Source organism: Salmo salar, chromosome ssa19 (genome assembly GCF_905237065.1).
Source record: "Salmo salar chromosome ssa19, Ssal_v3.1, whole genome shotgun sequence".
In the NCBI taxonomy this organism is placed as follows: Eukaryota; Metazoa; Chordata; class Actinopteri; order Salmoniformes; family Salmonidae; genus Salmo; species Salmo salar.
Window position 1 is genome coordinate 56802014 of NC_059460.1, and position 25470 is coordinate 56827483.

A 25470-nucleotide genomic window follows, 5' to 3' on the forward strand; every position below is an offset into this window, starting at 1 on the left:
CACACTGTCATTGCACACGGAATGAGTCCATGCAATTTATTATGTGACTTGTTAAGCATATTTTTACTCCTGAAATGATGTAGGCTTGCCATAACAGTGGGCTTGAATACTTATTGACAATTTAGCTTTTCATTTTGAATTCATTCGTAAACATTTTGAATAACAGTAATTCCACTTTGACATTATGTGGTATTGTGTGTAAGCCAGTGACAAAAAATCTACATTTGATCCATTTCAAATCCAGGCTGTAACACAACAACATTTGGAAAAAGTCAAGGGGTGTGAATACTTTCTGAAGTTCCGCTCTCTCCCAGGAATCACACACACCATACGTCTTGCATACACACGTCTCTCTCACACATAGACACACACACACACACACACACACACACACACACACACACACACACACACACACACACACACACACACACACACACACACACACACACACACACACACACACACACACACACTCAGGTATTTCCTCCAAGGGACGGCATTGCTATGGCAACGGGTACATTGCTCCTCTAATGATCTCGCCATGTGTTGTTGGCTACAGTATCAAACGGCTAGACAGAGGGGGAGAAAACTATAGAAAATGTTGTCCCCCTAAAAATAAAACAATAATATGGAAATATACTCCATAAACATCAGCATAAAATTATATTAATGCAAAGTTACCAGATGCATATAAAAACATCAAAGACATTGTCCATTGTGACCAGAAAGCCTCTAGTGTATCAAACACAGACATACGTGGGGGGGGAAAGCGCTTTATCCTCCAAAGAAGTCTATGAAGAAAATCTCTGTCTTCCATTGATTGCAATGCAGGTCTAAGGTTATGGCTAAGGCAGATAACTGGTTTAGTTGACAGAGTGAGTGTTGTACTCTGGGTCCTTGTAATTATTGAGTCTCATTGTGTGTCTTGAGTCTTGTTAGATAGTTAATAGACATGGCAACTGATTAATAATTTACACACATTTCATTTGTATTCAAATGAGTCAGAATGGTGATAGCTGAATCAGTAGCTTTGCAGCGAATGAGCACATTTGACGCTCAATAGTTAGTATGCTAGATCGGTTAGATTATTTGTTTATTTCAAGTAGAGTAAACATGATTATTGTCAGTTTTCAATGAGACCAGTAAAAGGCCAATGATAGAAAGGTGAAACTAATTTCCATAAAGTACTTTCTATGTCTACTTTTAAAACAAACTCTTGTCAATCACGAGCCGATAATACAGCCTTGTCGCTAAAATGTCACCATGTTATAAATAATTAACTGCCATGATGCTTTAGATTTGGATCACAAATTGTATGTCAAGCTAATTATACACCTTCCAGTCAAATCAAATGGCATTTAAAATGTAGAACTCACCTTTGCCCCAATCCTTGCTTCCACCCAACACTCACACACGCATGCACGCACACACACACACCACCTTGAAAATAATACACTCATGATTTTCATACCTATTAACTGTCCACTGTGCTTTCTCGTCTCTCATCTCCTCCCTCTGTCAGAGGTGTCTGCAGTTTGACCCTGACTTCACGGTGTGGAGTGCCAAGCAGCAGGTCGTCTGTTCGCTGAGCGAGCCACTGTGGGACATCTACAACTATGGCCTCTTCCAACCCGCCGGAGAGGGACGAGATGCCATGTTCCTGGAGGAGGAGCGCTGCCTCCGAGACTACCCACAGTCCTTTGAGAAAGGGGTGCCTTACCTGGAGGTATTTTGATGGGAGACACTGGATGTTAGAGAGTGATGCAATAATAATACACTACCGTTCAAAAGTTTGGGGTCACTTAGAAATGTACTTGTTTTTGAAAGAAAAGCTACTTTTTTTGTCCATTAAATAACATCAAATTGATCTGAAATACAGTGTAGACATTGTTAATGTTGTAAATGACTCTTGTAGCTGGAAATGGCAGATTTTTTAAATGGAATATCTACATAGGCTTACAGAGGCCCATTATCAGCAACCATCACTCCTGTGTTCCAATGCCACGTTGTGTTAGCTAATCCAAGTTTATCATTTTAAAAGGCTAATTTATCATTAGAAAACCCATTCGCAATTGTTAGCACAGTTGAAAACTGTTGTTCTGAATGAAATAAGCAATAAAACTGGCCTTCTTTAGACTAATTGAGTATCTGGAGCATCAGCATGTGTGGGTTCGATTACAGGCTCAAAATGGCCAGAAACAAAGTACTTTCTTCTGAAACTCGTCAGTCTATTCTTGTTCTGAGAAATGAAGGCTATTCCATGCAAGAAATTGCCAAGAAACTGAAGATCTCGTACAACGCTGTGTACTACTCCCTTCACAGAACAGCGCAAACAGGCTCTAACCAGAATAGAAAGAGGAGTGGGAGGCCCCGGTGCACAACTGAGCAAGAGGACAAGTACATTAGAGTGTCTAGTTTGAGAAACAGATGCCTCACAAGTCCTCAACTGGCAGCTTCACTAAATAGTACCCGCAAACACCAGTCTCAACGACACCCAAAAAAAAGCCATATCTCAGACTGGCCAATAAAAATAAAAGATTAAGATGGGCAAAAGAACACAGACACTGGACAGGAGAACTCTGCCTAGAAGGCCAGCATCTCGGTGTTGCCTCTTCACTGTTGACGTTGAGACTGGTGTTTTGCGGGTACTATGTGTGCTAACTGTGCTAGCAGCTGGCTAACATAATTGCAAAAAGGTTTTCTAATGATCAATTAGCCTTCCAAAATAATAAACTTGGATTAGCTAACACAACGTGCCATTGGAACACTGGAGTGATGGTTGCTGATAATGGGCCTCTGTACGCCTATGTACAGTTGAAGTCGGAAGTTTACATACACTTAGGTTGGAGTCATTAAAACTCATTTTTCAACCACTCCACAAATTTCTTGTTAACAAACTATAGTTTTGGCAAGTCGGTTAGGACATCTACTTTGTGCATGACAAGTAATTTTTCAAACAATTGTTTACAGACAGATTACAAACCAGACTCAGTTATACCAGCTCTGTCAGGAAGAATGGGCCAAAATTCACCCAACTTATTGTGGGAAGCTTGTGGAAGGCTACCCAAAACATTTGACCCAAGTTAAACAATTTAAATGCAATGCTACCCAATACTAATTGAGTGTATGTAAACTTCTGACCCACTGGGAATGTGGTGAAAGAAATAAAAGTTGAAATAAATCATTCTCTCCTATTATTCTGACATTTCACATTCTTAAAATAAAGTGGTGATCCTAACTGACCTAAGACAGGGAATTTTTACCAGGATTAAATGTCAGGAATTGTGAAAAACTGAGTTTAAATGTATACTGCTCAAAAAAATAAAGGGAACACTTAAACAACAACATCCTAGATCTGAATGAAATAAATAATCTTATTAAATACTTTTTTCTTTACATAGTTGAATGTGTTGACAACAAAATCACACAAAAATAATCAATGGAAATCCAATTTATCAACCCATGGAGGTCTGGATTTGGAGTCACATTCAAAATTAAAGTGGAAAACCACACTACAGGCTGATCCAACTTTGATGTAATGTCCTTAAAACAAGTCAAAATGAGGCTCAGTAGTGTGTGTGGCCTCCATGTGCCTGTATGACCTCCTTACAACGCCTGGGCATGCTCCTGAAGAGGTGGCGAATGGTCTCCTGAGGGATCTCCTCCCAGACCTGGACTAAAGCATCCGCCAACTCCTGGACAGTCTGTGGTGCAATGTGGCGTTGGTGGATGGAGCGAGACATGATGTCCCAGATGTGCTCAATTGGATTCAGGTCTGGGGAACGGGCGGGCCAGTCCATAGCATCAATACCTTCCTCTTGCAGGAACTGCTGACACACTCCAGCCACATGAGGTCTAGCATTGTCTTGCATTAGGAGGAACCCAGGGCCAACCGCACCAGCATATGGTCTCACAAGGGGTCTGAGGAGCTCATCTCGGTACCTAATGGCAGTCAGGCTACCTCTGGCGAGCACAGGGAGGGCTGTGCGGCCCCCCAAAGAAATGCCACCCCACACCATGACTGACCCACCGCCAAGCCGGTCATGCTGGAGGATGTTGCAGGCAGCAGAACGTTCTCCACGGCGTCTCCAGACTCTGTCACGTCTGTCACGTGCTCAGTGTGAACCTGCTTTCATCTGTGAAGAGCACAGGGCGCCAGTGGCGAATTTGCCAATCTTGGTGTTCTCTGGCAAATGCCAAACGTCCTGCACGGTGTTGGGCTGTAAGCACAACCCCCACCTGTGGACGTCAGGCCCTCATACCACCCTCATGGAGTCTGTTTCTGACCGTTTGAGCAGACACATGCACATTTGTGGCCTGCTGGAGGTCATTTTGCAGGGCTCTGGCAGTGCTCCTCCTGCTCCTCCTTGCACAAAGGCGGAGGTAGCGGTCCTGCTGCTGGGTTGTTGCCCTCCTACGGCCTCCTCCACGTCTCCTGATGTACTGGCCTGTCTCCTGGTAGCGCCTCCATACTCTGGACACTACGTTGACAGACACAGCAAACCTTTTTGCCACAGCTCGCATTGATGTGCCATCCTGGATGAGCTGCACTACCTGAGCCACTTGTGTGGGTTGTAGACTCCATCTCATGCTACCACTAGAGTGAAAGCACCGCCAGCATTCAAAAGTGACCAAAACATCAGCCAGGAAGCATAGGAACTGAGAAGTGGTCTGTGGTCCCCACCTGCAGAACCACTCCTTTATTGGGGGTGTCTTGCTAATTTCCTATAATTTCCACCTGTTGTCTATTCCATTTGCACAACAGCATGTGAAATGTATTGTCAATCAGTGTTGCTTCCTAAGTGGACAGTTTGATTTCACAGAAGTGTGATTGACTTGGAGTTACATTGTGATGTTTAAGTGTTCCCTTTATTTTTTTGAGCAGTGTACTTCGCTAAGGTGTATGTAAACTTCTGACTTCAACTGTAGATATTCCATTAAAAATCATCCGTTTCCAGCTACAATAGTCATTTACAACATTAACAATGTCTTCACTGTATTTCTGATCAATTTGATGTTATTTTAATGGACAGTTTTTTTCTTTTCTTTCAAAAACAAGGACATTTCTAAGTGACCCCAAACTTTTGAACGGTAGTGTATTCGTATCCTATTTAGCTTGAGACTTTTCAGGGAGTGCATTTAAAAACTCATTAAGACTAATGGGCTGGCTCCAAGTCAGATTTTCATTGCATTTTCTTTAACTGACTTGATATGCATTGATTTGACCTCAACCTTAAACACAACCAGCTTGTAGGTCAAAACAGATTTGGATAGATGTATTTATATACATTTGTTTTTTAGTGGGTTTGCAGTGCTTCGATTTTTCACTGCGGAGCTCCACTTATTGTGAAAGCAATACACAGTACAGTGATACCCATGCACTGATATTATGATGCCCTCTGGTGGTGTGTCTGTTGCGGGTGTTTATGACCTGGGTGGGGTTCCAAATATGTAAGAGGTCAGGGCTAGAGTTGGTTCCAGAAGGACTACAGTGTTTAGATTAGGCAAGGTTGAAGCCAGGGGTATGAAAATAACGTGTTTTCATCCTTCAGATGGTTTTAAAGATTTGATTCTACTGCAAATATTTTCTGTTCCACAGTTTAGGTACAAGACCAGGGTATACAAACAAACAAACCTGGATGAAAAACTACTTACTAAACTGCACACCAAGGTACTTCCTATGTCCCCTTTTTTAGGTGAAACATATTTGTACAGCTATGGAAATGAAAGTTTATGGCAGACCAATATTTTTAATGTCCAGTCAACATCTTCCATTGCAGGCGAGTCTGAAAAAGTTCATGGACTACATTGTGAGTGGATCATTAGATAAGATATCAAAGGTCCTGGACAAAGGTCTCGACCCAAACTACCATGACCCTGACAATGGAGGTGAGTTGAAAACTAGCTTGATAGGGTTACTACTGCATGACTCTGACACTGTTTTCAGTCAAATGTCAAATGATCATTACCGATATTAACAACCCCCATAATCTCAAACTCTTTCCCTGCTCCTCCCTCTCTTCTTGATCCTCCATTTCCCCCTCCCTCCTTTCTCTCGCTCGCTCATCTTCAGAGTCTCCCCTGTCTGTGGCGGTGCAATCTGGTATGACAGTGGAGGGGATCAGGGCGCTCGTTCAAGGTGGGGCCCATGTCGACTTCAGAACCAGAGATGGACTGACAGCTGTACACAAGGCTGTCAGGGCACACAATCATGTTGCGCTGCTGGTAACTAGGACCACACACACACACACACACACACACACACACACACACACACACACACACACACACACACACACACACACACACACACACACACACACACACACACACACACCATGGGTTTAATAAGCATGTATTTTCTCCATCCTTGCAAGGCTCTACTATCCATGGGAGCGTCTCCTGATTACAAAGACAGATGTTGCCTGACCCCGCTGTACCACTCAGTGCTGATAGGTGGCGACACCTCCTGCTGCGAGACCCTACTCTACTACAGGGCCAGACTGGGAGTGAGAGATGAAAACGGCTGGGAGGAGTCTCACCAGGTATCCGTCTGGCTGTCTAAAGCAGATCAATTTCCCTAAAAAATAAAAAAAAGAATCGTCTCCATCCGTATGATTGTCACAAACAATGTCTCAGACAGCACTGGCCCTATTTTGACAAAAATTGGCTGAGGGATGTGTCTTGCCATAGAGATATGATATCTACAAAATTACACTGACTGGACCAAGGCGGTAGCTATAGTAATGAACTGAAATTTGTTAGTCACACACAATAACTGGATCATTTGTGGAAGGTGACATGTATACTGTTGTTTTTTTGTCTATTCATATTTTTGTCTTCTGTGTATTATCATACGTTGGTATAGTACATTAGGTTTTACTTTACTTTCAGTCTCCTGTCCTGTCCATGTCTTAAACATTTCATCCCTCTTTCTCTACTCTCCTTTCTCCTCCATTGAGAAACACTCTCACTCATCTCTTTCCATTCATTCCCTTTCCTCCGCTCTTCCTTTCTCTCCACAGCTCAGGGATGAAGAGGAATTTGGAATGCAAGAAATACACAAGGTACTCATCATGTAATCCATTAATACTTCGATTTAAGTCATGAAGTTGGGGGAAGAGTAACACTTAGGGTCATGACCTTACATGACCTTCCATGGTCTCAAAGTGGTTAAGAAAGAAAGAAAGAAAGAAAGAAAGAAAGAAAGAAAGAAAGAAAGAAAGGGGAGATTGGTCATTTCTTCCTGAAACAGTGATCCTTCCCAAGTGCCAAATCCGTACATTCATTTAATGTAACTGTTGAGTCCAATGCGAATAGACATTAGATACCATCTCGTGCTGACATCTTCTATCTCTGCATCATTTCCTCAATTTTTCTGTGCTGTGCTGTTCACCAGTGTGGTGTCATGCTATTTTACTTTTGTTCACATTAGCTTGTGTAGTGTCCTGTGGTACTTCTTTAATTTGGTTTCTTGTGTTATTTCAAGTGCAAAAAAGAAAGAGAAAACCTTTAAGCAGAAGGGGAAGTCAAAGCTAATTTATATCATTTTATTTTGCAATGGTTCAGGTATTCATCAACTCTATATCTTTCTATTCTGTTTATCTTTCATGTTGTCACAAATGTTGCTACATACAGTATATTTCATTTGTTTGAAATTGATTGTGACGTGATGATCCTTCTACAACCCCTGAGATTTTCTATTGCTAATAATTGTCATATTTAGATATTTAGATTTACACTTTCTTTACACACCGTCCCCCAAGGCCTGCCAGAATGGTTTTGCCCAGCACCTGGAGCACCTTCTGTTCTATGGGGCAGATACCACTTCTCAGAATGCCTCAGGGAACACTGCACTTCACATTTGTGCCCTGTATAATAAGGTAAGTATAATTTAAAATACGCAATAAAGAGTGTGTGTGTGTCCATTCAAAGTTGAACTTAAAGAAACTGGTATGTGAGTTCCAAAACTACTGTATGATACTTTAGTCCTGAATCAAGTTAAGGTCTGCTGCAGCCATTTTTACCGAAATTCAAATCATTTCTGGATAACAATGAAGTACCTTTACAATTAAAATGGTAAAAAAATAAACAAATAGTTTCTTAGCAAAGAGCAATTTCTCAAGCAAGTATGTTGCTAGAACTTTCTGGGAGTGGTCTGAGTGGGGAGGGGAAAACATTACATTTGCTGTTATTGGCAGAGAGGCTTGTAAATCTCTTTCTTATTGGTCTATTAACTAATTTACCAAAACTCCCTCCCACCAAAAACAGGCTGAAATTTAACATCTCTTAAACTAAAAGGGCATTATCATCACTTTCACAATTTCACAGAATTATTCCAACCTCAAAGTGTGGAAATAGAAATAAAACACAGGAAATTACATTTTTGACTGCACTGAGCCTTAAAACAGTGACTTTCTTTCTGGCCTATCAGGAAAGCTGTGTTCGTGTTCTGCTCTACAGAGGTGCCAATAAGGAAATGAAGAACAAGCATGGACAAACCCCCTTTCAGGTATCAATAACAACGTCATGGTTTCAGGGTTATTATAGGTACTAGACGGTACTAGACGACCAGTTTTGATAGCCTTTAGCCGTACCCTCATCCTACGCCTCCTCTGTTCCACGGTGATGTAGAGGTTAACCCAGGCCCTGTGTGTCCCCAGGCGCTCTCATTTGTTGACTTCTGTAAGCGTAAAAGCCTTGGTTTCATGCATGTTAACATCAGAAGCCTCCTCCCTAAGTTTGTTTTACTCACTGCTTTAGCACACTCCGCCAACCCTTATGTCCTTTCCGTGTCTGAATCCTGGTTTAGGAAGGCCACCAAAAATTCTGAGATTTCCATCCCCAACTACAACATTTTCCGTCAAGATAGAACTGCCAAAGGGGGAGGAGTTGCAATCTACTGCAGAGATAGCCTGCAAAGTTCTGTCATACCTTTCAGGTCTATGCCCAAACATTTCGAGCTTCTAAATTAAAAAATTAATCTCTCCAGAATTAAGTTTCTCACTGTTGCCACCTGTTATAGACCCCCCTCAGCTCCCAGCTATACCCTGGACACCATATGTGAATTGATTGCCCCCCATCTATCTTCAGAGTTTGTTCTGTTAGGTGACCTAAACTGGGATATACTTAACACCCCGGCACTCGTACAGTCTAAGCTAGATGCCCGCAATCTCACACAAATTATCAAAGAACCCACCAGGTACAACCCTAAATCTGTAAACATGGGCACCCTCATAGATATTATCATGAACAACTTGCCCTCCAAATACACCTCTGCTCTTTCAATCAGGATCTCAGCGATCACTGCCTCATTGCCTGCATCCGCTATGGGTCCGCGGTCAAACAACCACCCCTCATCACTGTCAAACGCTCCCTAAAACACTTCTGCGAGCAAGCCTTTCTAATTGACCTGGCCTGGGTATTCTGGAAGGATATTAACCTCATCCCATCAATAGAGGATGCCTGGTCGTTCTTTAAAAGTAATTTCCTCACCATCTTAAATAAGCATGCCCCTTTCAAAAAATGTAGAACTAAGAACATATATATAGCCCTTGGTTCTCTCCAGACCAGCACAAAAACATCCTGTGGTGGACTGCACTAGCATCGAATAGTCCCCGTGATATGCAACTTTTCAGGGAAGTCAGGACAGAACAGAAATTTGCATCCTGTAGCTCTAACTCCAAAAAGTTTTGGGACACGGTAAAGTCCATGGAGAATAAGAGCACCTCCTCCCAGCTGCCCACTGCACTGAGGCTAGGAAACACTGTCACCACCGATAAATCCACGATAATTGAGAATTTCAATAAGCATTTCTCTACGGCTGGCCATGCTTTCCTCCTGGCTACCCCAACCCCGGCCAACAGCTCTGCACCCCCCGCAGCTACTTGCCCAAGCCTCCCCAGCTTCTCCTTCACCCAAATCCAGATAGCAGATGTTCTGAAAGAGCTGCAAAACCTGTACCTGTACAAATCAGCTGGGCTAGACAATCTGGAACTTCTCTTTCTAAAATTATCCGCCGCCATTGTTGCAACCCCTATTACCAGTCTGGTCAACCTCTCTTTCATATCGTCCGAGATCCCTAAAGATTGGAAAGCTGCAAAGGGGGTGACACTCTAGACCCAAACTGTTACAGACCTATATCCATCCTGCCCTGCCTTTCTAAAGTCTTCAAAAGCCAAGTTAACAAACAGATCACTGACCATTTCGAATCCCACCGTACCTTCTCTGCTGTGCAATCCGGTTTCCGAGCTGGTCACGGGTGCACCTGGGCCACGCTCAAGGTACTAAACGATATCATAACTGCCATCGCTAAAAGACAGCACTGTGCAGCCATCTTCATTGACCTTGCCAAGGCTTTCAACTCTGTCAATCACCGTATTCTTATCGGCAGACTCAACAGCCTTAGTTTCTCAAATGACTGCCTAGCCTTGATCACCAACTACTTGTCAGATAGAGTTCAGTGTGTCAAATCGGAGGGCCTGTTGTCCGGACCTCTGGCAGTCTCTATGGGTGTGCCACAGGGTTCAATTCTCGGGCCAACTCTTTTCTCTGTATATATCAACGATGTCGCTCTTGCTGCTGGTGATTCCTTGATCCACCTCTACGCAGATGACACCATTCTGTATACATCTGCCCCTTCTTTGGACACTGTTTTCACAAACCTCCAAACGAGCTTCAATGCCATACAACACTCCTTCCGTGGCCTCCAACTGCTCTTAAATGCTAGTAAAACTAAATGCATGCTTTTCAACCGATCGCTGCCTGCACCCTCCCGCCCGACTAGCATCACTACTCTGGACGGTTCTGACTTAGAATATGTGGACAACTACAAATACCTAGGTGTCTGGCAGACTGTAAACTCTCATTCCAGACTCACATTAAGCATCTCCAATCCAAAATTAAATCTAGAATCGGCTTCCTATATCGCAACAAAGCCTCCTTCACTCACGCTGCCAAACATACCCTCGTATAACTGACTATTCTACCGATCCTCGACTTCGGCGATGTCATTTACAAAATAGCCTCCAACACTCTACTCAGCAAACTGAATGCAGTCTATCACAGTGCCATCTGTTTTGTCACCAAAGCACCAAATACCACCCACCACTGCGACCTGTATGCTCTCGTCAGCTGGCCCTCACTACATATTCGTTGCCAGACCCACTGGCTCCAGGTCATCTATAAGTCTTTGCTAGGTAAAGCTCCGCCTTATCTCAGCTCACTGGTCACCATAACAACACCCACCCGTAGCACGCGCTCCAGCAGGTATATCTCACTGGTCATCCCCAAAGCCAACACCTGCTTTGGCCACCTTTCCTTCCAGTTCTCTGCTGCCAATGACTGGAACGAATTGCAAAAATCGCTGAAGTTGGAGACATATCTCCCTCACTATCTTTAAGCATCTGAGCAGCTTACCGATCGCTGAGCAGCTTACCGATCGCTGCTGCTGTACGCAGCCCATCTGTATATAGCCCATCCAACTATCTACCTCATCCCCATATTGTTTTTTTTTACTTTTTTGCTCTTTTATTTAAACACAAGTATTGCACATCATCATCTGCACATCTATCACTCCAGTGTTCATTGGCTAAATTGTAATTACTTCGCTACTATGGCCTATTTATTGCCTTACCTCCTTACGCCATTTGCACACACTGTATATATACTTTTTCTATTGTGTTATTGACTGGATGTTTGTTTATTCCATGTGCAACTCTGTGTTGTTGTTTGTGTCGCACTGCTTTGCTTTATCTTGGCCAGGTCGCAGTTGTAAATGAGAACTTGTTCTCAACTGGCCTACCTGGTTAAATAAAGGTGAAATTAAAAAATAAAATAAACAGGTAAATAAACCATTGAGTTAAAAATCAGTTGCTTGTTTTAAATGTATTATTTGCAAAGCATTTATTAAATTCTGTGTTTTTGTAGAATTGCTCCTGTACCTGGTGCATGTATTAGGGGGAGTGTTGCACAGTTGCATGTAATTGTGTGTCTACATGTGTTTGTGTTTTGAAGGTAGCAGTAATGTCAGGCCATTTTGAAATCGGGGAAATCATCAAAAACCACAGAGATGCAGATGTAGGTAAGTTTTGGTCCTCCACTTGGGTTATCTTCAGATTCGGGAGTGATTGATAGTGTGTTTTGATGCATGAGTGTCTACTATATTTGTTTTGTTCTGTCTGCTATAAAACACCTTTCAGTGCATCATTTGGTATGAATGTTCTGCTACATCAATCAACCTTTGACTCACAATATATGTTGTCTTTTGTCATCTTAAGTTGTTTGATCACACTGATAGATAGTATTTGAAGTGGTGCATTGGATCAGAATAGAGGCTAATCCCTAGACATTTTGCAAACTATTTTGTTTCTGAAAGCACTGTGTTGGTTCAGAGGTGGCCTGAACTTGTGGATACCATTTATGTGCAGTTTCAAAGGAAGTTGCTAACTGGCATTAGCTGAATGACTGGGAGTCTATGGTAACAGCTTTTTTTTAAACTTGGCACGTCAGTTAAGAATTCTTATTTACAATGACGGCCTACCATTGAACATTGGGTTAACTGCCTTGTTCAGAGGCAGAACGTCAGATTTTTAACTTGTCAGCTTGGGGATTCGATCTAGCAGCCTTTCAGTTACTGGCCCAACGCTCTAACCACTAGGCTACCTGCTGCCCCAACAGCTAGCTGTTACCGTAGACTATAGACTTCCAGTTATTGTACTAGTTAGCATTGGCCCGCAAAACTACCTCTAACTTCCTTCATAATGGATGCAGAGAAAAAAAAACGATAGCCATGAGTTCCACTGACTGAGGGGAAGTACATAAAGAGCTTTATTGCCAAAATCCCGAAGTATCCCTTTTACCTCAAGTTATCCTTTTGATGATTGCTTGCCCAGTTTCAGGGTTGTGTGTGTGGTGTTCAAGTCCATCCGTGTTGCTTGTGTATTGTCTTTCCATCCGAATCACTTGGGTCTGGTTGATAATTGTTCACACTCTCACAATATTTCCTCCTTCTTTCTCTCCCCCTCTTCCACTAACCTTACTGCTCTCCCACCTACCTGTCACTCTCTTTTCTCAGTGCCCTTTCTGGAATTCCCAAAGTATGCTCCCAAAAGAGGAGAGAGTGCACGCACGCTCCCTCTCCTCATGGCTCACCCCCACCCCCTCCTGCGTGCTAACAGTGATAACAGCATGACAATGCCTGATACCATGGCCCTGCCCAACAAGGCTGCTAGATCCAATCCCATCCCTGGACAGGTACTGAGAGGCACAGTATGGAGATGCAGTGGGAAAATGTTTATTGGGGAGCTATGCTTTAAGCTACTTTTAGTTAACAATTTGTGAGATTGGGTTTGTGTAAGTGTCAACACAATTATATCATTCAGCCTATGTATTTATATAATCAGTGTGTGTGTTTGTGTACTTGTTTGTTCCCCTCTCTCTCTAGGGTCGCAGGGCCTCTGTAGGTGTGAGGAGCTCCAGCAGTCCCAGGGCCCGAACCCGCTCCCCATCACGAGGAAGAGGAGGAGGACAGAGTGACACAGAGGAGAGGCATCACAGCAAACCACAGCGCGGCAGACAGGGGTGAGGACATAGTGGAGGGAGTGACCGTGCATAGAGTTGAAGTCGGGAAGTTTACATACACTTAGATTGGGGTCATTAAAACTCATTTTTCAACTACTCCACAAATTTCTTGTTAACAAACTATAGTTTTGGCAAGTCGGTTAGGACATCTACTTTGTGCATGACACAAGCAATTTTCCAACAATTGTTTACAGACAGATTATTTAATTTATAATTCACTGTATCACAATTCCAGTGGCTCAGAAGTATACATACACTAAGTTGACTGTGCCTTTAAACAGCTTGGAAAATTCCAGAAAATTATGTCATGGCTTCAGAAACTTCTGATAGGCTAATTGACATAATTTGTGTCAATTGGAGGTTTACCTGTGGATGTATTTCAAGGCCTACCTTCAAACTCAGTGCCTCTTTGCTTGACATCATGGGAAAATGAAAAGAAATCAGCCAAAAACCTCAGAAAAGAATTGTAGACCTCCACAAGTCTGGTTCATCCTTGGGAGCAATTTCCAAATGCCTGAAGGTACCACGTTCATCTGTACAAAAAATAATATGCAAGTATAAACACCATGGGACCACGCAGCCATCATACCGCTCAGGAAGGAGACACGTTCTGTCTCCTAGAGATGAACGTACTTTGATGTGAAAAGTGCAAATCAATCCCAGAACAACAGCAAAGGACTTGTGAACATGCTGGAGGAAACAGGTACAAAATGAGTCCTATATTGACATAACCTGAAAGACCGCTCAGCAAGGAAGAAGCCACTGCTCCAAAACCGCCATAAAGAAAAACAGACAACGGTTTGCAACTGCAGATCGTACTTTTTGGAGAAATGTCCTCTGGTCTGATAAAAGAAAAATATAACTGTTTGGCCATCGTTATGTATGGAGGAAAAAGGGGGAGGCTTGCAAGCCGAAGAACACCATCCCAACCGTGAAGCACGGGGTGGCAGCATCATGTTGTGGGGGTGCTTTGCTGCAGAAGGGACTGGTGCACTTCACAAAATACATGGCATCATGATTGAGGAAAATTATGTGGATATATTGAAGCAACATCTCAAGACATCAGTCAGGAAGTTAAAGCTTGGTCGCAAATGCGTCTTCCAAATGGACAATGACCCCAAGCATACTTCCAAAGTTGTGGCAAAATGGCTTAAGGACAACAAAGTCAAGGTATTGGAGTGGCCATCACAAAGCCCTGACCTCAATCCTATAGAAAATTTGTGGGCAGAACTGAAAAAGCGTGTGTGAGCAAGGAGGCCTACAAACCTGAGTCAGTTACACCACTGGGAATGAAAGAAATAAAAGCTGAAATAAATCATTCTCTCTACTATTATTCTGACATTTCACATTCTTAAAATAAAGTGGGGATAAAATAACTGACCTAAGACAGGGAATCTTTACAAGGATTAAATGTCAGGAATTGTGAAAAACTGAGTTTAAATGCATTTGGCTAAGGTAAACTTCCGACTTCAACTGTATGTAAATGTATTTATAAAATAATGTGAAAATGCTTGTCAGGGATTTCTTCGTCGGAGGACGATATGGCGAAATCATCATCGGAAAATGAGGACCAATATGCAGCAGAGTTGAGATGGTTCATTTTGAACTTTTAATAAATTCCAAAACGAACATACAAAATAACAAAAACGAACGCACGATACACTGACAGTCCTGTTAGGTTTACACACACTAAACACGGAACAATCTCCCACCAATCCACAGACAAACACACCCAACTAATATAGGACTTCCAATCAAAGGCAACACCACACAGCTGCCTTCAATTGGAAGTCCACCCCAAATAACTCAACATAGAAACAGATCAACCAGACTTCACATAGAAATACCCCAACATAGACCATAACTCAAAACCCGGAAATAATAAATCAAACGCCCTCCTAACTAATACACCACCCTGAACCACATAAAACAAATACCCTCTGCCACGTCCTGACCAAACTAAAATGACAATTAACCCTTATATTGGCCAGGACGTGACAGTACCCCCCCCTTAAAGGTGCTAACCCCGGAAGCACCTTAAGAAAATTAACCACAAACAACAACAAAACCAAAATTCCCCCCTACTAAAGGGAGGGAAGGGAGGGTGGCTGCCGTCAACGACGGCACTGTGCTACACCCCCCCTCCCCAACCCACCTATATCTGGAGGTGGCTCCGGTTCTGGCCGTTCCAGGCCGTCGGGCCACTCTGGCAGACCCGGGGGGCAGTCGGGCCAGTCTGGCAGCTCGGGGCAGTCTGACCAGTCTGGCAGCTCGGGGCAGTCTGGCAGCTCGGGGCAGTCGGCAGCTCTGGCAGCTCGGGGCAGTCGGGCCACTCTGGCAGCTCGGGGCAGTCGGACCACTCTGGCAGCTCGGGGCAGTCTGGCCAGTCTGGCAGCTCGGGGCAGTCTGGGCAGTCTGGCAGCTCGGGGCAGTCTGGGCAGTCTGGCAGCTCGGGGCACTCTGGCAGCTCGGGGCACTCTGGCAGCTCGGGGCAGTCTGGCAGCTCGGGGCAGTCTGGCAGCTCGGGGCAGTCGGGCCACTCTGGCAGCTCCGGGCAGTCTGGCCACTCTGGGAGCTCGGGGCAGTCGGGCCACTCTGGCAGCTCGGGGCAGTCGGGCCACTCTGGCAGCTCGGGGCAGTCGGGCCACTCTGGCAGCTCGGGGCAGTCTGGCAGCTCGGGGCAGTCTGGCAGCTCGGGGCAGTCTGGCAGCTCCGGCAGCTCCGGGCAGTCTGGCCACTCTGGCAGCTCGGGGCAGTCGGGCCACTCTGGCAGCTCGGGGCAGTCGGGCCACTCTGGCAGCTCGGGGCAGTCGGGCCACTCTGGCAGCTCGGGGCAGTCGGGCCACTCTGGCAGCTCGGGGCAGTCTGGCAGCTCGGGGCAGTCTGGCAGCTCGGGGCAGTCTGGCAGCTCGGGGCAGTCGGGCCACTCTGGCAGCTCCGGGCAGTCTGGCCACTCTGGCAGCTCGGGGCAGTCGGGCCACTCCGGCAGCTCGAGGCAGTCGGGCCACTCTGGCAGCTCGGGGCAGTCTGGCAGCTCGGGGCAGTCTGGCAGCTCGGGGCAGTCTGGCAGCTCAGGGCAGTCAGGCCGCTCTGGCAGCTCCGGGCAGTCTGGCCACTCTGGCAGCTCCGGGCAGTCTGGCCACTCCGGCAGCTCCGGGCAGTCTGGCCACTCCGGCAGCTCCGGGCAGTCTGGCCACTCTGGCAGCTCCGGGCAGTCTGGCCACTCCGGCAGTTCCGGGCAGTCTGGCCACTCCGGCAGTTCCGGGCAGTCTGGCCACTCCGGCAGTTCCGGGCAGTCTGGCCACTCCGGCAGTTCCGGGCAGTCTGGCCACTCCGGCAGTTCCGGGCAGTCTGGCCACTCTGGCGGCTTCTGACTAGCGGGCGGCTCTGGCGGCTCCTGACTAGCGGGCAGCTCTGGCGACTGTTGACTGGTGGGCAGCTCTGGTGACTGTTGACTGGCGGGCAGCTCTGGTGACTTTTGACTGGCGGGCAGCTCTGGTGACTGTTGACTGGCGGGCAGCTCTGGTGACTGTTGACTGGCGGGCAGCTCTGGTGACTTTTGACTGGCGGGCAGCTCTGGTGACTGTTGACTGGCGGGCAGCTCTGGTGACTGTTGACTGGCGGGCAGCTCTGGCGACTTTAGACTGGCGAGGCTGGGTTTACGCACTAGATGCCTGATGCGTGGTGCTGGTACTGGATATGTCAGCTGTGAAACACACACCTTAGGGCTAGTGCGTGGAGCGGGAACAGGACGTACTGGACTGGGCTGACGCACTATAATCCTGGTGCGTGGTGCTGGTACCGGATATGCCAGCTTGTGAACACGCACCTCTAGGCTAGTGCGTGGAGCGGGAACAGGATATATAGGACCATGGAGGCTTACTGGCGGTCTCAAGCTTAAACCTGGCATCGCCCTTTCTGGCTGAATGCTTACTACCCCCTGGTAACTGCGGGGCGTTGGTATAGCGCGTACTGGCCTAAAAACACTTGGCCTCGCCATAACACCCATTACCCCGAAGCATAATACCTGTCCATTAACTGGCCTCCGAGAAACAGTCCGGGGATTTGGCCTGGGGCTCCAAACTTGCCCCGCCAAACTACACATATGCCCCCCCAAAAAATTATTGGGGTTGCCTCTCGGGTTTAATCGCCAGTCGTGTTCCTCGGTAGCATTCCTGGTCTTTGCTCCATTTCTTCCATGTATCCAATCCAAATTCCCTCTGCTCCTTCCTCTGCTGCTTGGTCCTGGTTTGGTGGGAGATTCTGTCAGGGATTTCTTCGTCGGAGGACGATATGGCGAAATCATCATCGGAAAATGAGGACCAATATGCAGCAGAGTTGAGATGGTTCATTTTGAACTTTTAATAAATTCCAAAACGAACATACAAAATAACAAAAACGAACACACGATACACTGACAGTCCTGTTAGGTTTACACACACCAAACACGGAACAATCTCCCACCAATCCACAGACAAACACACCCAACTAATATAGGACTTCCAATCAAAGGCAACACCACACAGCTGCCTTCAATTGGAAGTCCACCCCAATTAACTCAACATAGAAACAGATCAACCAGACTACACATAGAAATACCCCAACATAGACCATAACTCAAAACCCGGAAATAATAAATCAAACGCCCTCCTAACTAATACACCACCCTGAACCACATAAAACAAATACCCTCTGCCACGTCCTGACCAAACTAAAATGACAATTAACCCTTATATTGGCCAGGACGTGACAATGCTAAATATTGTGTTTTTACATCCTTCTCGGTTGTCTACAGCAAATAGGCTTTTACCAACTTTGAAGCTTCAACACGCTTTATTTTAATAGTGTAAACCACTGGCATGACTCCTAAGCCATTTTATTTCCATCTCGGCTACTGGTATCACCAGGTGTTGTTCCGCTACACACTAACACAAATTCTTACTCTGTCCCGCCCTGTCTTTCCTCTTGCAGTGCGACCTCAACAACGGGTGGTGGTGGGGGGTCAGCTGGGGGTCAGATGAGGCGTATGTACAGTGCGGTACCAGGGCGAGTGTACGTGGCCACGAGGGCCTACAATGCCCACGGAGACAAAGAGCTTAGCATCAGCAAAGGAGACAAAGTCAAAGGTAAGAGAGATTCAGAGAGGAGTGGGTTTTTTGGAATGCATTGTGTTGATTATAAAGTTTTGATTCACCTCTCTTCTCTTTTCTCCCTCTCCCTCAGTGTTGAGTGTGGGAGAGGGGGGGTTTTGGGAGGGCACAGTGAAGGGTCGTACAGGCTGGTTCCCCTCAGACTATGTGGAGGAGGTGGGTCCTCCCATTAAGGACAATCGATCAGGTGAGACGACATTACCAACCTTATAGAAACCAAATAATATGTGTGTTCAGACAAAGTCACTATCTCCACTCGCATTTCATCAGCTCAGACGAACACCAACCAAAATCCATCTACAGATGCTAGCCCCGCATTTACTGAATGACTCGTTTTCCCTTCATTCAGTTCCCAGCGTTCTATTGACTGCAGGACGTCCTCACAATGCTACAAGCAGTAGGCCATGTATCACACCCACCCAGTAACAGTAATGACACCACCACAACCGACTTGATCATAGTGTGTTTCAGAGATGTACTGGAATACAAAGTATACAAAGACAACCGGAATAAACAAATAGTGGAACACAAAGACACACAAAACACACATCAATATAATTGTGACACATTAACTTTTTGTGTTCCAGAGACGCGCAGTGAGAAAGCCAAGAGGAAGCTGTTTCGTAATGTTACCGTGGGAGCATATGATGGTGTGGATGGCCCCAGGTAAGACTGGAATTGATAAAAGCTTGTCATGTGTTGCTCCTCAAAGATTAGATGTAGGGATGAATGACCTAATTTTGACCCCTGGGAAACATGGTCACCATGGTCACCAAGTTACAGTGCCTTCAGAAAGTATTCATACCACTTAACTTATTCTACATTTTGTTGTGTTACAGCCTAAATTCAAAATTGATAAAGAAAAAGTATATATCTCTCCCATCTACATACAATACCCCATAATGACAAAGTGAAAACATGTTTTTCGACATTTTTGCTAATTTATTGAAAATTAAATACAGAAATATCTCCTTAACATAAGTATTCACACCCCTAAGTCAATACATGTTAGAATCACCTTTGGCAGCAATTACGGCTGTAAAATTCTTCAAGCTCTATCAAGTTGGTTGTTGATCATTGCTACACAGTCATTTTCAAGTCTTGCCATAGATTTTCAAGCTGATTTAAGTCAAAAATGTAACTAGGCCACTCAGGAACATTCAATGTTGTCTTGGTAAGCAACTCCAGTGTATATGTGGCCTTGTATTTTAGATTATTGTCCTGCTGAAAGGTACATTTGTCTCCCAGTGTCTGATTGTAAGCAGACTGAACCAGGTTTTCCTCTAAGATTTTGCCTGCACTTAGCTCTTTTCCATTTATTTTTAACTCCAAAAAACTCCATAGTCTTTGCCGATGACAAGCATACCCATAACATGATGCAGCCTCCACCATGCTTGAAAATATGAAGAGTGGTACTCAGTGATGTTTGTTGGATTTGCCCCAAACATAATGCTTTCTATACAGGACATAAAGTTTATTTCTTTGCCATATTATTTGCAGTTTTACTTTAGTGCCTTGTTGCAAACAGGATACATGCTTTGAATAGTTTTATTCTGTACAGGCGTTCATCTTTTCACTCTGTCATTTAGGTTAGTATTGTGGAGTAACTACAATGTTGTTGATGGAATCAGCTAATTTGTTCGTGTTTCTGAGGTGTGTGTTTCTGGGTTGAGAATTGGACGAGGATGTGTGTGTGTGTGTGTGTGTGTGTGTGTGTGTGTGTGTGTGTGTGTGTGTGTGTGTGTGTGTGTGTGTGTGTGTGTGTGTGTGTGTGTGTGTGTGTGTGTGTGTGTGTGTGTGTAGTGTGTAGTGTGTGCGAGTGTGTTTGTGTGCGTGTATCAGCTGTATTTAGAACATGCTAGTGCTAAAGGCACTGAACTAAACACGGGTCAATTCTATTTCTTCAAATCAAATTTTATTGGCCGCATACACATATTTAGCAGATGTTATTGCGGTGTAGCGAAATGCTTGTGTGCCTAGCTCCAACAGTGCAGTAATATGTACATCTAGCACAGTGTTTCCCAACTCCAGTCCTCGAGTACCCCTAACAGCACACATTTTTGTTGTAGCCTCGGACAAGCACACCTGATTCAATCATCAAGCCCTCAATGAGTTAAATCAGGTGAGTTTGTCCAGGGCTACAACATAATGTGTGCTGCTGGGGGTACTAGAGGACTGAGGTTGAGAAACACTGATCTAGCAGACAGTCGCTTGACTCTCCTGCGACTCTTCCTTGGCTCTCGCTCGGCACTTCCTTGGTTCTTCCTTGGCTCCCCCTCGACTCTTCCTTGGCTCCCCCTCGACTCTTCCTTGGCTCTCCCTCGACCCTTCCTTGGCCCTTCCTTGGCTCTCCCTCGACTCTTCCTTGGTTCTTCCTTGGCTCCCCCTCGATTTTTCCTTGGCTCTCCCTCGACCCTTCCTTGGCCCATCCTTGGCTCTCCCTCGACTCTTCCTTAGCTCTTCCTTGGCTCTCCCTCGACTCTTCCTTGGCGCTTCCTTGGCTCTCCCTCGACTCTTCCTTGGCTCTCCCTCGACTCTTCCTTGGTTCTTCCTTGGCTCCCCCTCGACTCTTCCTTGGCGCTTCCTTGGCTCTCCCTCGACTCTTCCTTGGCTCTCCCTCGACCCTTCCTTGGCCCTTCCTTGGCTCTCCCTCGACTTTTCCTTGGCTCTCCCTCGACTCTTCCTTGGCTCTCCCTCGACCCTTCCTTGGCCCTTCCTTGGCTCTCCCTCGACTCTTCCTTGGCTCTCCCTAGACTCTCTTCCTTGGCCCTTCCTTGGCTCTCCCTCGACTCTTCCTTGGCTCTCCCTCGACTCTTCCTTGGCTCTCCCTCAACCCTTCCCTGGCTCTTCCTTGACACTTCCTTGATCATCTTTGCCACGAGGAGCCCAACTTGTGTTGTCCTCGCTCACATGACTCATCACCCCTCCGAATTTGCCCTTCCAGTCCCCTGTTTATTTTTCCTGTTAAAAATAATGGCGAAATGTTGACAATGGTTTCCCTTCTCCCCCATAGACGGGTTAGTTGTTTAGCAACAAACCCGACGCGTGCACAGCTATGAGTCAAAACAGACGAGGTTGGCTTAGACTGTTAACAATATGTAAACTCAATTTTGTCTCCAAATGTTCTTTAAAACTTTAATACATTTGCACAATGAGCACTTGTTGTCTCTCAAATACATTGTTACAGTTATTGGTTAGTTAACTAGCAAATGTTTGCCATATTAGCATAGACATGACATCAGTCAAAACACCTCAAAACAAGATAGATACAACGAGCTGAAAAGAACCAACTACGATTCCCCACAAGGCAGCTTGTTGCTAGCAATTTGACCGTTCAGAATTGTTACAACGCACGCCTTCTGGCCACATTGATGCGCGCGCATCATTTTCTTGACGTTGTCAGCCAACCCTTCTATTGCATCTGTCTACTCCGCTAGCGTCAAACTGCAGCCCAGCCCTAGGAAGCTGTAGCTGTGCTGTGCATCATGAGGGCTAACAGTGCTCTGTGTGTATGTGTGTTTGTCTGTGTGTTTCTACGCGTGTGAGCGTGCGGCACGACGTCCTGATGATGAGTCATGGGGATTTGGAGGTGATGAGCGTTCGTTCGGTCCATCGGCAAGTGTGAGGAGGGACTCCACGCCCCCGGCGTTTTTGGGTTTACAGTGTGTAGCTGACATTAGCCGTGCGCTAAGAAGCTCTCATTATCAGTCACAAAGTCAATCAGCTTAATAAAGGTTTACTGGTATTTGGCAATGTGAACAATGGCCAGTGACTCAGACGGTGAATGACGTCTGTGTGAAGAGGGAGAGGGAGAGTGCATGTAGGAATGTGTGTAGTACAGTGGTAGTGATTATGTGGCCTATTGTAATACAGTGGCATTTTGAGCCGGATCCAGCTGCAGATGTATGTATGGCCGCTGCTACCCACTGTATTTTCTGTGCTTGGGATAATGTCAATGAGAATTTTGAGTGGGTTTGGTTTGAATGTGAATGTTGTGAGTGCTGTTCTGTTCATAGGGTATTGTGTATTTTGGCCGATAAGGAAATCTCTCTGGAGCGGAAATCAGCTGTTTGGGAATCAGTGGACGTTCAAATAAACACACCATCCCTGCTTCCTGTTACCCCATCTCCCCTCACATTATATCCACCCCCCACTTCCCCCAACTGCAAAATCACCTCTTTTCTCTCTCTTTCATGCTAAACCACCACTCTCACATCTATAGTTCACTCCCTCCACTCTCTTGCGCTGTCTGTCCCTGTCGCGGAGAACCATCTCTGTCGCTCTCCCTTTCACTCACCCTCCCTCTTTCCCACCCCCTCTCTCTCTCCCCCTCTTTCGCTCTGTCTCAAGCAGGCAGGGTGTAGACATGCTAGGCCAGCACTCACTCGCTCTCTCTCTCTCCTCTCACTCTTCCCATCTCTCTCTCCTCCTCTCCTCCACTCTCGCGGCTCTCTCTGGCTGTACTCTCGCTGGAAGACCGGGAGGCGGAGGGAGAGGAGGGGGTGGAGGAGAGAAGGGGGGGGGTGGCAATGGGGGGATGCAGAGAGAGAGATCTGTCTCGCTCTCTCTCCCTCTCTTCTTCGTGGCCGTCACTGGGCCCCAGAAACAGAAGCGTGTGGTTCATTTACAGGTAGAGGCTGTTTCCTCATTCATTGCCTGGCTATGGATGTGAGGAGAGGACAATGGAGAGAGGGGAGAGGTAGATGCAACAGAAAGGCCGTGGATTTGAAAGGCAGATTAATGAGCTATGTATTGCGTTTGTGCATGTGTGCTTGTGTATATATGTGCGTGTGTGTGTTGAATCGTCTTTTTCCTGTGTGTGAGAACGTTTGTGTGTGATGGAAGTGGCTATTGAATGTACTGTAGGCTCTGACTGCAGCGTGTTTATCTCTGTCTCTCCTCTCATGTATTTCTGAATGTAATCTGAGAGCATTTTGTAAATGCATTTCTTGTAATGTCAGCCGGTGTGTGTTTCATTTTGTATCACCATTTCAAATGATTTATTTTGTTCATGGTATCATTGATTCTGGTTAGGTAGGTGGATTTTTATAGCTACAGTATATATTGCCATATCTCATGAATTGTGTGTGACATTCATTTTGTGTTTCATAAATGTGCATCTGTGTTGGTACCACTGACATATAGGATGAAAGTCTTGTATAGAAAGGGACAGAGGACACAGTGGTTTGTTTGTGGTTTCCTTCATTTGACTGTGTAAACTGGTGTGAGCATAGTCACAGTGTGGTTGAGGGTCGTCTTGGGACCAGTTCATCTGTGTCTCTGTCCCTGGGTTGTGGCTGCATGTATGTGTCATTGTGTCTCATGGTTTCATTGTATGTATGGAAATGTCAGTGGAGGCTGCTGAGGGGAGGACGGCTCATAATAATGGCTGGAATGGAGCGAATGGAATGGCATGAAACACCTGAAAACCATGTGTTTGCTGAATTTGATACAGTTCCACTCATTTCGCTCCAGCCGTTACCATGAGCCCGTCCTCCCCAATTAAGGTGCCACCGACCTCCTGTGGTAAAGGTAGAAGATGAGTGTGTATGACTAACATGCTGCTTCGTCTGTATAATTGTGGAGGCTACAGAGGATGAGTCAGGAGGGAGGGTACATGATAACACTTTAGGCTACTATAATACTAGACTCCTGTAATAATGTAGACTACTGTAATACTGTAGGCTACTGTAATAACGTAGGCTACTGTAATACTGTAGACTCCTGTAATAATGTAGACTACTGTAATACTGTAGACTCCTGTAATAATGTAGGCTACTGTAATACTGTAGACTCCTGTAATAATGTAGACTACTGTAATACTGTAGACTCCTGTAATAATGTAGGCTACTGTAATAATGTAGGCTACTGTAATACTGTAGACTCCTGTAATAATGTAGGCTACTGTAATAATGTTGCCTACTGTAATAATGTGGGCTACTGTAATACTGTAGACTCCTGTAATACTGTAGGCTACTGTAATATTGTAGACTCCTGTAATAATGTAGGCTACTGTAATACTGTAGACTCCTGTAATAATGTAGACTACTGTAATACTGTAGACTCCTGTAATAATGTAGGCTACTGTAATAATGTAGGCTACTGTAATACTGTAGACTCCTGTAATAATGTAGGCTACTGTAATAATGTTGCCTACTGTAATAATGTGGGCTACTGTAATACTGTAGACTCCTGTAATACTGTAGGCTACTGTAATATTGTAGACTTCTGTAATAATGTAGGCTACTGTAATACTGTAGGCTACTGTAATAATGTAGGCTCCTGTAATAATGTAGGCTACTGTAATAATGTGGGCTACTGTAATAATGTGGGCTACTGTAATAATGTGGGCTACTGTAATACTGTAGACTCCTGTAATACTGTAGGCTACTGTAATATTGTAGACTCCTGTAATAATGTAGGCTACTGTAATACTGTAGGCTACTGTAATAATGTAGACTACTGTAATACTTTAGGCTACTGTAATATGTGAGTGTCATACTATGAGCACTGAGTGTCATACTGGCCAATGGGGAATTCATGTTACATAAAAACACTCATGCACATTTAAGATCCTTTCCTGAACAGCAGGGACAGAGCGAACAGGAGCGAGAGGGTTAAATGGTGGACTATTTCAAAGATCCACAGCATCATAGCTACACCTCTATTGCCTCGGGGATAGAACGATACCGTTCTCAGACAGTAGTGGATTGCAACCAGCCGTTTGAACACACTG

General features: G+C 45.2%; 1 protein-coding gene across 1 annotated transcript in view; it reads left to right on the plus strand.

The window, feature by feature from the left end:
• LOC106579239 (SH3 and multiple ankyrin repeat domains protein 1) overlaps positions 1-25470 on the plus strand; it is a 75345-nt gene that overhangs the window by 38939 nt on the left and 10936 nt on the right. The window contains exons 3-16 of the mRNA XM_045701933.1: positions 1526-1729; positions 5603-5674; positions 5784-5892; positions 6077-6228; positions 6381-6548; positions 7029-7070; positions 7770-7886; positions 8438-8515; positions 12019-12085; positions 13079-13257; positions 13448-13584; positions 18556-18710; positions 18808-18921; positions 19322-19400. Of these exons, the coding sequence (XP_045557889.1) occupies positions 1526-1729; positions 5603-5674; positions 5784-5892; positions 6077-6228; positions 6381-6548; positions 7029-7070; positions 7770-7886; positions 8438-8515; positions 12019-12085; positions 13079-13257; positions 13448-13584; positions 18556-18710; positions 18808-18921; positions 19322-19400 (1673 nt within the window). The remainder of the gene's footprint in view (positions 1-1525; positions 1730-5602; positions 5675-5783; positions 5893-6076; positions 6229-6380; positions 6549-7028; positions 7071-7769; positions 7887-8437; positions 8516-12018; positions 12086-13078; positions 13258-13447; positions 13585-18555; positions 18711-18807; positions 18922-19321; positions 19401-25470) is intronic.